Here is a 12,897-nt window from a genome sequence, read left to right on the forward strand (position 1 = left end):
GACGGAAGGCGGCGTCCGCGCGTGCGCGTGCGTGCATCTAAGGGGCGGGGCGCGTCCTCGTCGAGCGAGGTCGGTGCCAGGAGGCTCGGGCGCCGCCTGCGTGGCAGGGCTGTTCTCTTCCGGGCGGTCCCGAGCAGTCCTGTGCCCCGCCGAGCCGAGCCGAGCCGAGCCGAAGCTTCTATCTCCTCCTCCCGCTAGAACAGCAACCCATACCTGTCCCTGCGCTCTACTTCTCGGTGCACCTCACGTGTAAGCACCAGGCCAACCAGCCTTCTTCCCTGTGTAGCCCCCAAACAGAGGACATTGCAATAAGGGACATCAAAAACGTCACTGGCCGTGGCCAGGCCCAACCGCCCCTCATATGGGCACGCTTGTTCGACAAGCCACGCGGCCAGATGCTGTCTTCCGGCCTCCTTCGCCTGCACTGGCGGAAGGTGAGGACAGTTTCTGTAGAAAATCGCTTCCCATGAAATTATACAGGATGACCAGGAGGACAGTGAGCGGGTGGAAACCACTTGCAGAAAGAGATTTAGGAAAATGGTTAGTAAGAGGCAGAGCTGGGGTTCAACCATGGACCCAAAGACGCTCAAACTTGCACTCTTCCTCCTCTGACTTTAGTCAGCCCCCCTCGGCCCCGGGAAGACCCATCTGATCGTATGCTAACTTCCCAAGCCAAGCTTGTTACTCTATTGCAAGGGATAATTGTCTCCCATTCCCTTCCCCCAAATTCAGCCCCAGAAACTTCCACACCACAAAGGTGAGGGTCCTCCCCTCCCCATCTGTTAAACTTTTGTAGACACGGTGCTAAAGACGATAAGGTATAATATTCCAAGCCCTCCTCATTGCAGGTGTTTAACAACAATGATGATTATTTGCATTATTATCTATGCTCAATAATCAAAAAAGAAAAGAAGAGAACTCGTGATAGGTTGAAGGCACCCTACAGGCTGTTGGAAGCAGAGATTTAAAGGGAGGCCAAGATCTGAGCAGGGTCTATTGATTAAGTAATAGCACTGTATTTTCATTTCTTGCTTCCAGTCTTATGGGTAGAAATAAATGAACATCATTTATATAATCATGAAGAGTTCATACATATATATAATATGCATGCCTACATGTAGGTATATCTCTATATATGTATGTCTATATACATGCACGTATGTGTATGTACGTGTGTGTTAGAACATATACACGTGCATGCCTATGTTGGGGTCCTCTATAGGAACAGAACTGATAGAATAAATATACATATATTCTAAAAGAGGATTTATTAGATTGGCTTCAGGATGCTGTATACATGCAGCAGTGGCTGTCTCACACTGGAGAGGCCAAGAATCCAGTTGCTCAGTCCATGAGACTGGATGTCTCAGCAGACTCAATCTAGTGCTGGAACTAACTCTGGAGGATTCTTGGTGATTTGGTTAGGGTTTCTGTTGCTGTGAGGAAACACCAAAAAGCAAGTTGGAGAGGAAAGGGCTTATTTGGGTTACCACATTGCTGTTCAGAGGCCCAAAAGGGGTGAGCTGCTTATTGGCTTGCTTCCCATGGCTTACTCAGCCTTCTTTTTTTATGTACACAGTGTTCTGTCTGCATGTATGCCTGCAGCCAGAAGAGGGCACCAGATCTCACCATTAGAGATGGTTGTGAGCCACCATGTAGTTGCTGGGAATTGAACTCAAGACCTCTGGAAGAACAGCCTAAGGCGTTTCTCCAGCCCTCAGCCTTCTTTCTTATAGAACCCAGGACCACCAGCCCAAGGATAGCAAACCCACCATGGCCTGGCCCCTCCCCCATTTATCACTAATTTCAAAAATGCCTTGCAGCTGGATCTTATGGAGGCGTTTCCTCAACTGAGGCTCCTTCCTCTCTAACCTATAGCTTGTGTCAGGTTGAAACACAAAGCCAGCCAGTGTGCCTGGAGAGGTTGGTCTTCGGTCTGCATTTGATCCCCTGAGAATTTGGTTCTAATGTAGGTGAAGGAACGCTACAGCAACAGGGTAGTGGCCAGCGGGTGAGAGGCAAGGTTTCCTTCCTCCAGCCCTGCTGCCTCTGCTGCCTTGCCCAGCTCACAAGAGGTGCCTATCCCAGCTGTGCAGCAGAGGCCCTGAGAGTCCGAGGGGACATTGAAAGGGATCACCTGTGTGGTGAAACTCCCATGAGATCAGCTGCGTACATCTTTTAGTGCTAGGGATAGAGCCCAGGCCCGCATTCGTGCTAAGCCGGTCTCCTGAACTTGCTGCACCCCTGCACAACTCCGTATCCTCTGTGCACAGATTCGATAACCAATACAATCTCCAGCGGACCCTGACCCTAGGAACACAACTCCCACAACCCTTCACTGGGATGTCCTCTAGGCAGCAGGAAGACAGACATGGTCTGCCGTAACTTTTTATTTATGCCACTGGCCGTGTCAGGACAGAGGAAGGGCAGGGATAAGGCTGCACTTGAGCAGGGAGGGCTCACAGCCAAGGTAGACACAGCCAGGTGAAACACATAGGAGCTTTCCGAGTCAGCAAGACGGGGATTTGCAGACTGCCTTCCCTGCAGGGGCTTTCCCGAAGCTGTATTTGCCCTAGAGACAGCCTTCCCTGGCTGAGAACTAAATGTACTGGACAGATGCCAGCCGTTTGAAATGGGAATACATGGTCATTTAGGCAGCTTGCTTACGCTGTCCATGATACTTGATGACTGTGGCTCAGCGCTCTACAGACAGAGTGGAAGAGAAGCCTCAGAGAAAACTGAGGAGCAGGCGGGAGAGCCTTCAGGGGTTACTCCTGTTCCACAGCCTGCAGGGACTTCCCTCAGCTCAGTGGGTGTGGGTCCCACCTGAGAACAGGCATATACAGAGGAAAGACAAGAAAATGAGGCATGCCCTTGGAGCTAGGCACATCAAGCTAATCCTGGCAGCTTCCATAGCAACAGTCACAGAGGAAGAGTCCTTGCAGGGAAACTGTACCGTGGGCTATGGACGCCACTGATCCTCATGGCCTGACTGGCCCAATACTGAGCTAATAAGAAACCTCTGCTGCACCAGACCAGACCTCACCACACCGACACTGGCCATTCAGTCCTACCTCCCGCTGCACACAAAGACTGCCCTAGGATTTGAGAGAGTAGTAGTAAGGGTGTTAGAGGAGTAGCCAGAACACGAGGGATGCCATCAGAACGCTGGATGGGTCTCCTAACAGTCACAGAAAGACTAGTGGGTTTGTTAAGTGGGTGGTTTGGAAAGTTGGTGGGGGGTTGCTGTGAGATTTTGCCTCTCAGAAATGATAAGGAAGTCTTTCCCATGACACCTCAACAGTATGGCTGTCTAAACAGGACCTGAGCAAGTACAGCACCAATAGACATGCTTACATAGAAGAGGGAAACATCATGGGGCCCCGCCCATAAACAGACCTACAAGCAGCTGAGGAAGGCTGAGAGCAGGAGAAACAGTATTCCCCTTTTATGAGCCCCCAGTTGGCTATCCAATACCAAGTGGTCAGCCCTGAAATCATACATGCAGGGTGCAGTAACTAGACTGAACAGGTTTAGTTATGTGTTTATTCATATACATGTATAAACAGATAATAATAACAGACCAAAGGTCATGGGTTAGAGAGGGAGCCAGGTGGGGATAGGGGAGGAAAGGAGTTAGGGGAGAGAAGGGGGAAAGTATACAGTTATCCTTTAATTTCAAAAGCTCGAAAATAAAAGATTAGAACGAAAGGTGGAAGAACATTGTTAGTTTTACAACTTGGGATTGGAAAGGCTTTCTTTAACAAAACCTTAGTCCCTTAGATAAGAGGTTGGAATTCATGAAAGTGGATACTTATGTATGATGCAAGACACTATTAGTCAAGTTGTCCACTTAGCAGCAAACGGTGAAATACAACACACTTGGCAAACCAAAGACTATTAGATATTTTAGAGGGAATATAAAAATTGTTCCCACAGCTGATGGGTAGAAAGGTCAATAACAACATAGTTTTTGAGTAAGTAACCCTTAAAAGAAGAAATCCAAGGCCCACCAAGTTAGGGGAGGGTAGGATGATTGTGTGTGTGTGTGTGTGTGTGTAGTCAAAAAGATACACTTGAATAAACATGCCATTATGAAACCCATCACTCTGTACACGTAATATATATGCTAAAAAGTACTTTTAAAGTTTTAAAAGAGGAAACACTGGGCTGGAGAGATGGCTCAGTGGTTAAGAGCACTGACTGCTCTTCCATGGGACCTAGAGTTCAGCTCCCAGCAACCACATCAGGCTCTCACAACTGCCCAGAACCCCAGCTCTAGGGCATCTGATACCATTGGCCTTTGTAGACACACACACACACACACACACACACACACACACACACACACACACACACACACACACAGGAGAAACACAAGAAGCAATAGACATATAACAGTTCTAACAGCAATAAGAAGACAGAAAAACCATAAAGATTTATTGTCAATGATTGCCAACAATGTAGCCAAACTCCTAATGTTGGTAGAAGTATTAATAGGTGGGTAAATCCACTTGAAAATGTCATGTGGCCCTAGCCGGGCGGTGGTGGCGCACACCTTTAATCTCAGCACTCGGGAGGCAGAGGCAGTCGGATCTCTGTGAGTTCGAGGCCGGGCTGGACCGACAGCCTCGAAAACAATACAGAGAAACCCTGTCTCGTAAAAACCAAAAAAAAAAAAAAAAAAAGTCATGTGGCCCTAGCTGCCAAAAATGTAAGATACATACACCCTTTGAACCAGAGGTTTGCTTCTACAAACCATCAATGACCAACACTCATCATATTTACTCAGGCAAAATGCCAAGATTTCTATCCTGGACTTCCTGGAAACTGAAAAACTCTGAAACTGTCAGTGGAAGTTGATTTCGAAATACAGTATCTAGAAAGATCTACCAACCGTCCTGCTCACTCTGCTGTTCAGTTTCAGAACAGTAGTGGCTCAGGTCAGGGGTTGGCAGCCAGCCCACTTTTATTAACAGTCACTAGCCACGCTGAAAAGGCCAGGGCTGACGAGAAGGGCTGTAAGTGTGAACTACAGAACTGTACACGGGACCACAGTTCTGGGTCAGAAGCTGCCTTTTGCTCCAGACCACTGGCATGGATTGAACTCTCAGGCAGTGCCCTGGCCTCCAGTTCCACGGCCCAGGTCTTCCCACTGTGGAGGCCAGCTTCACTGGGAACGTTTGGCTGTGGTGGCGAGAGTGGAGTTATATCCTGGGCTGGGGCTTCCTGGGCTACAAACACACAGTTGCACGAGCCTCTGTTTTAGCAGTGTGGATCCCGCTGGGCTGGTGTGGCTCAGGCCACTACCCAGTTCAGATTTTACAACAGGAGGAGAGGGAAGCAGCAGTCCCCGGTACACATGGCCAGGCTGGTAGCCAAGCCTCTTCCTTTCCTCTGGTTCTCAGACACAGAACCCTCTAAGGCACTGACCTGGGAACTAAGCAGGTGGTAATGTCTACCAGGCCACAAGTCACTGTGGTGAGAGAGTGACAGAGCGGTCACCATGGTGACGGGAGTAGAAGCCTTTGGCCATCAGTCCCAGTTTTCTGCATGGTAGCTCTAATGACAGAATGGTCGCCATAGAAACCACAGGCCCTCTCAGGAGCACAGAGGCCCTGGCAGGAGAAATCTACTCCACACCTGGTAGGCACTGACTGTGACTGAGCCCAGAGAAGAAAGCTGGGCGTGAGGGACACGGTTACCTGTTGCCTCCTTACTCAAAAGCCATCCCCAAGCCTCTGAAGGGAAAGACCTTTTCTGCTGAGTCTGTCTAGAGGCCACCAAGCCCTCACAGCTCAGCATAACTGGAAGCAAGTCAGTCAACACTGGGGACAGTTCCCTGGAACCCCATGGCTCCTCCTGGAGAACGCTGGGCCTGAGGAGGCCTTGGTGGGAGGCATCCAAAAGCGAACAATGAAAAGAAGGAAGCTGTGACTTCAACCAGCTGAGGTGGACTGCATTCTCTGAGGCCTGGTGCTGGCTGTGACTCTGCGGGAAAACCTGGGCTATTTCTGCTCTGGAAATCTGGTGGGGAACACTGAAGGGTCCCAGCTCACCCGGGCTGGCAGCTGCTCAGATGCCGGATGATCGAACCAGGATGGAGGCCGCCAAGAAGGAAAAGGTACCTACCTCATTTTAGAATCATCCATTTGCATGTTCCCAACACTCAGAGGTTTGGCCACCACCTGTGAGGTTCACATCTCAGGATTTGCTTTTATGGAGAGGATCTTTAAGAGAGATGTGGACAGAAGCACTTGCGGGGCAGAAAGACCTCTGCTTCCTAGACTGGCAGCGTGACCTGGGAGCGGAGCTGCACAGAGATCTGGGAAGCAATCTGCCCAGAGACTCTGAGGTGGGGGGAGGGGAGTCAGAGATCCTAGTGGGGTGTTTGGTTGCCTGAAGCATTAGTGGGACCAACCTACCGCCTGATTTTGAGGTGGCACTGAACAGTCAGAGGCCTCTTCTTGCAGGGGGCCTGAGGGCTGCTGCCCCATGATGAAGAGCATAGGGTAGTCCCTTTCCCCAACAAGAGTTTCAGATGTTTCTGTACTGGCCCTGGGTGGAGCATTGAGCAAGCAAAGAGATGAGGACTGGGCATGTTTGCTATGAAACATGAATGTCCCCCTGTTCTGGGGACGACAGAATTCCCATTCTGAAGAGAGCAGGATTCAGTCATTTGGGGCACGGTTCCCCTGGTTTCTCTCCCCTTTGTGAGAAATGTCAAGGTCAGCACAAACACCCCCTTGCCTGTTTCTGTCAGAACTGATGATGTAAGAAGGAAAACAACCCTCCAACCAGCCTGAGTGAGAGGGCCCACATGGTATAGGGAGCAGCAGGCCAGGACCCCAGCAAATCCCTCATGTGCCTGCCACTGGTGCCCTGGTTTAGTTAGGAAATGCCAATGAGGACCACTTCACAACCCTTGAGGAAAGTAAGCTGGTGCCTTTAGCACAAGGTGGCTGGAGACAGAAGATGGTGAATGTATGGGTTGGTGATCTGGTGATTTCTCCATACTGGGAAAGAAACTCTGGAGTGTCGGCATATGTGTTCACCTCATTCGGGTAGGCACTGAATCACTACAAGAAAGGCCTGACACCCATTTAAGGTCTGGATCTTGCCCACTAGAAGGGAGATGTATGTATGTATGTATGTATGTGATGTATATGTACATATATGACATATCACACACACACACACATCTTGATAGTTTCCTGTTTGTTTTCATTTCTACCACTCCTCTTTGGAGAACTGCAGGGCCTGCTCTCCTTGTAAATTGCTGTCTCTATGTCCTGGCTTCCCAGGACTCCTTTGAGGTGTCCAAGATTCTTGAAAGCACACACACGAGTGTGTTTTTCTATGTCTAGTGTGTGCATAGAGGTCCCTGACTTGGCCATGCAAGGCACAGGTAAAGACTCTCAATAGCTGATGTAACAAGAAGCTGCTGGCAAGACTGGATTCAGAAGGCATGAAGTGAACTACCGTTTCCCCCAGACTCATCCGCTTCCCAGTTCCCATTCTCATCTCCATAGGCGGTGTATGCCCACACCTCTACCCTGTAGCCTCTGCTACTGACTTTCTACATCTGGGTCTTCCAGGTGGACTCTTCAGCAGCCCGAGGCCAGATCTGTGCTTCTCTCTCTCTCCGCTGTATGAGTCTGTCCTTGAGGGAGGTGATGTCTGGACGTCAGTGGGCAGACAGGCCAGGCTGGATCTAGAGGCTGCCACTTGGCGTCTTTGGGCCTGTGACTGATTGCTAATTAATTAGAACAGTGATGTTTGCCTGCATAAGCTGCTAAGAGGAAGGAGAACTGCCTGTCAGGATGGTTAGCTGCAGAGCATAAGAGGGGTAGACACACCAGAAATGTGGGCCCTGAGCTAAAGGGACCTACAGGTCCTACCCTGCGTAATGGGAGTCTTCTGTTGCCACCAAACGTAAGAACTTAAAACAGCATGCACTTGTTATGTTAAAGTTCTGGAGTCCAAATGGATCTTTTTAAAATAAAGACGTCAGAACTGGCTCCTCCTGGGCACTGTAAAGGAATCCATTTCCTTTCCCCTTCAAGTGTCTCCAGGCCATCCAAAGGCCTGACTCCTGATCCTTTCTAACATAGTCAGAGTGGCAGCTGCATCTCTCTCACCTCTGCTCCCCTCATCACAGTCTCTGCCTCTCCTGCCCGCTTGGGATAACCCTGGCCCAAACAGATAAGCCAGGATGACCCCAGTCACTAAGTCACATCTACCAAGCCCTCCCCACCACATCAGGTGGCATGCTCACAGGTCCCAGGGGACATCTGTAGGAACCATGACTCTACCCCTTCTACTGTCCTGTCTCCCACATTAACACCCCTCAACCATGAGCTCTTTGACTCTCTAACCCCACCAGCATTATGCATCATTAGCTCACTGGGTTTGAGAACATACTCCCTTGTCAGAGCAGATGCTCCAAGTCCATGCCACACCCCCATTGGCAGTTTTGCTTTATGATTTCATGGACCTGTGGCCTACAGCTGTCCAAAAACATTATGTGTAAAATTTTAAAAATAAGCCAACAAGTTTTAAAGCCTGACTTTTAGTTATGTGCACATGCGTGCCTGTGTCTGGGAATGTGCGGACGTGAATCCAAATGCCCTGAGTCTAGAAGAGGGCCTCAGATCCCTTGGAACTGGAGTTACAGGTGACTGTGCAACACGGGTGCCAGGAACTGAACTCTATCCCTTTGAAAAAGCAGTATGTGCTCTTAAGTGCTGAGCCATCTCTCCAGCCCCCCAGCATAAGTTTAAAATTGCATGTTGCTGTGTGTAGTATGATGAAGCATCTCACATACGTCTCCTTTGTCAAGTGCGTCCACTATTTACTGTATTGCAATACATAACATAGGCTATATTCGCTACCTGCCCAATGGTCACTTGGAAGCTGTCTCCATTATCAGATTGATTGACAATAGCTCAAACTTGTGTTCAAGTAACATTTGTGTAGTAACCTAACTGCTTCATGATGCCTGGTGTCATTCCCGCATCCCATCTCCTTAAACAGGTATTGAATCCCCTCCCCTCCCGTAGGATGGGAGAGTACAATAGGGCACTATGGTTTTTAGGTTTGCTTTTTGTTTTGATTTTTTGTTTGCTTGTTTTGGGTTTTTTGAGACAGGGTTTCTCTGTGGCTTTGGAGGCTGTCCCGGAACTAGCTCTTGTAGACCAGGCTGGCCTCGAACTCACATAGATCTGCCTGCCTCTGCCTTTCACGAGTGCTGGGATTAAACCCGTGTACCACCACCACCTCGCTGAGCAGTATGTTTTGAAAGAAAATTTATCATGAGATATTTTTATAATTAATCTGTTTTATTACTAGTTATTGCTGCTAACCTCTTGCCATGCCAAGTTTATAAATTAAATTGCATCATGGGTATGAGTACATAGGAGAAATGTTGTATATATAGGGCTCTTTGTCTCCTAAAGTCTTCAAGTATCCACTGAGGATCTTGGATGCACCTCAACCCAAGGATAAGAAAAGCTTATTTTACATACAGTTTTAATTAAATTTTTACTTTTAAATATAAAACAGCCACATGGGCAGCATTGAGGAGGATAAAGGAGCAGGGTGGGCTGTGCTCAGATTTTTCCCACTATTATAGTCTCTGGTTCCTGGGGGCCCTGGGAAGAGGCTAGGGCTTCCAGATTTGGTGAATAAAAAATTAGGATACTCAGTTGAATTTGTTTTTAGATAAACAACTAGTGTCTCATTATGCATCCCAAATACCCCATAAGCACTATATTTTCCTTGCTAAATTTAAGGAAGGAGTAACTGCCCCATCTTTCTGGGGGAGCTGATTCCATTTGAAAAGCAAGTCTCAGAGTGGGTGTGCTTGTGAGCTGTTAGCAGCCATTTCTGAACCTTAGGGAGGGGCCTTGGCCCGCCACGTACCAAAGTATCTGCAGAAATATTTGCAATGAACAAGATGATTAGTCATACACAAAACATGTCTATTATAGAACTTATCAAGTGTTAAGTAACTAGATAGGTGATTTTGAAATTGCTTTATGTCATGTGTAAATATTTAGTGGCCTGATTTACCTGGAGAGTGTTTTAGTAATAGTTAGTTCCTGGGTGGGTCTCATACCTTCTCTCACTTTTAACCCTGGAGTACGGGGCTCCTGTACAGTAATTCTGTCTTCGGTAAATTAGTTCCCCAATGTATTTCTCAAACTGGCTGCAAAGGGAGCAAGAGAGACACCTCAGTTAGTAAAGTTCTTGCCGAGGAAACATGAGGACCTAAGTCTGCCTCCCCAGCACCCCAGTAAAAGCTAAGCATGGGGTTATACGCCTGAAATCTCAGAGCTGGGAAATTGGAGATCAGAGATTCCTGAGGCTTGCTGACCAGATAGTTTAGCCAAATCAGCAAGCTCTAGATTGAGAGACAAACCTTATCTCAAACAAGAAGGTGGCAAGGCCAGTGAGATACTCAGTGGAGAATGGTACCTTCTGACAAACCTGCTGGTCTGAGCTTGGTCCCCAGAACCCACTTGATGGCAAGAGAGAACTGACTCTTGAAAGTTGTTCTCTGACCGCCTCAGGTGCATGTGCGCGCATGCATGGCTGCAAAAATCCTTCACTCCCCCAGGAAGTTTAACCCTTCACTCCCCCAGGGGCACTCTGGCTGGGGTTATCTGGAGAAAGTCAACAGGTAGAGTGGATAGCTTCCTTGACTCATTCAGACATGGCCCAGCCCACTCTGTTAAGCCATCCCAAAGACCTTCAGCCTTCTTGTAAGTGGGCAAAGTGGCCTCTTCCATGGGTTTGGATGGTCAGATGTTTAGGGAAACTAACCTGGAGGCAACTTGACAGAGAAAGCAAGCTTTAGGTTAGGAGAAGGGGTTCTATGAGCAGATCTTGGGGCTCAGGGGGAACTTGTGGTTTAATGTGAAATGTCCCCCATGGGCTCGTGTATCTGAACACATGGTCCCCACCTGGTGGCACTGTTTGGGAAGGTTGTGAAATGGTTATGAGGCAGGGCCTCTGGGAAGGAAGTGGGTCACTGGGAGTGGGCCTTGAGAGCATATAGCTTTGTTCTATTTCCTGTTTAATCTCTGGTTCCTGAGTGTGGATACAATGTGGCCATACAGCTTCGGCCTTCATGGTATCAATGCTTGCTGCCTTGTCTTTTCACCTTGAAGGACTGCACCGCCTTGGAACTGCAAGCCAGAACAAGCCCTTTCTCCCTTAAGCTGCTTTTGGGGGTATTCTACCTCAGCAACAGATAAGTAACTTAGTGCTAGTGCTGTTTCTGCTTGGCCCTCTCCCACGCTGTCCAGTTGGAGTGTCTACAGTGGAGAGCACAGCAAAAACCACCACTTACGCCTTTCGCCCAGAAAGCTAGTTGTTGGTCCTCCTCCAGAACAACACTGGGGCTCTGCCGCCTTGCAGGGAACTGTCCTCTCCTGACTCTCTTGAGTTCCTGACCTCCTCCCTCCTGATCCATCCATTTTATGCCCGCTTCACCTTGTTTCCATTTCTTTAGACTTCCTCTGCCTGATGCCTAAATCCGACTTGTTAATGGCACCCTGTCCATTAGAGATGTTGGACTAGTTCAGATACCAGATTAAACTGAGCACATCTGAAGGTAACATGATAAATGTTACCTGGCCAACAGCTTAGAGGCTGATGATTCCCAGTCTCAGAGAGGCTCGGGCTAGCTTTTCTGATGGCTGCCAGATGTGTCACAGGCACCACAGGCACAAACAGAGCAAGCAATCTTCCAGAAGCAAAAATACAGAAAATATGTGAACATACAGAAAAGCTGGGATTGGGTGTGCTGGGGTCTTGGATGGAGACGCCTCAGCACCCCAGGATCTCAGTGTGTCTATATGTGGAGTTAAGCAGGGAAAGTGGTGTTATTGCAAAAAGATGAACAAGGAGGTGGGTTTAGCTAACCTGAATAAGAGCAGTCTCTATAGGGGAACAGTCTTCAGATCATAAATATCCAGGGGAAAGATACGGTGGATATTTTCTGCAAAATTCAATATCCACACACAGACCAGAGGAAGACTGCCAGTCCTCTGAGCCTTACGCAAGGAAGGCTTTACCACCCCAGTGGGATACGGCACCATGTCAACAACAAACATCCTCACAGGGCTTCACTCAATCCCTACAGAGAAAGACATCTCTAGCACATCCCCCCGGTACCTCACAGTCTAGAAGGCAGCCCAGCAGGTAAGGACAGTGAAGACAAGCCAGACAGGACTGTGCCCAATGCTGTTAGCACCTGATTCTGAGCAGAATGAAGGCCCTATGACCAGGCAGGAAGGGACACTAGCTTTCTAAGGAACAAAAGAAAGTGTCTGCTCCACCCTTGGAAGCACCACAGCCAAGAAGCTAGCTCAGGGACCACAGCAGTTCAAAGTCACAGGACACCAGACAAATGAGACCAGAGACCAGCTGCAGGCAGCACCTCCAAGTTACAGAGCCATTGCTGAGCATGGTGGGCCAGAGCTGGGCCTCTGGCTGCTGCTCTCCTGGCTCTGCCACACAGAATGCAAAGACAATAAAACCTGAGCAGACAGAGCAAGACTCGGGCCCCAGTAGTGACAGTCACCACTGATATATGGGCTAAAACCTAAAGTGAAGGTGAAGAGGAGCTCCTGTCAGAGGCTCGGTTTTCAGAGAATTCACTCTCCTGAGCATTCAGCAGAGGCATCCTGAGTTCCATGAAGTGCCGACATTCTTGACCAGAGGCCTTTTAGAGCTCATGCCACCTTGACCCCATAAAAACAAAATCTTATGTGAACGGCAAGATTAATATTCTAATCCCTATGCAGTTCTGTCGAATGTTCTGGCATCAGATCCCTATTTGCTAAGGATTGAAACAGCAGTTTCAGAGATATGCATTACTCATGGAAG

General features: G+C 48.6%; 1 protein-coding gene across 3 annotated transcripts in view; it reads left to right on the plus strand.

Annotated features, from left to right (window-relative positions):
- Positions 1-8: 8 nt before the first annotated feature.
- Gck (glucokinase) overlaps positions 9-12,897 on the plus strand; it is a 43,194-nt gene continuing 30,305 nt past the window's right edge. Inside the window, exon 1 of one of the 3 annotated variants that reach the window (XM_040746733.1) lies at positions 9-434. In XM_040746733.1, coding sequence (XP_040602667.1) covers positions 362-434 — 73 coding nt within the window. In that variant the 5' untranslated portion in view covers positions 9-361. Of the gene's footprint in view, positions 435-4,669; positions 6,125-12,897 lie in introns of those variants that run through there. The other 2 variants (XM_040746736.1, XM_040746734.1) reach the window with 2 other exon arrangements.

This window comes from Mesocricetus auratus, unplaced genomic scaffold, assembly GCF_017639785.1.
Source record: "Mesocricetus auratus isolate SY011 unplaced genomic scaffold, BCM_Maur_2.0 Super-Scaffold_100006, whole genome shotgun sequence".
In the NCBI taxonomy this organism is placed as follows: Eukaryota; Metazoa; Chordata; class Mammalia; order Rodentia; family Cricetidae; genus Mesocricetus; species Mesocricetus auratus.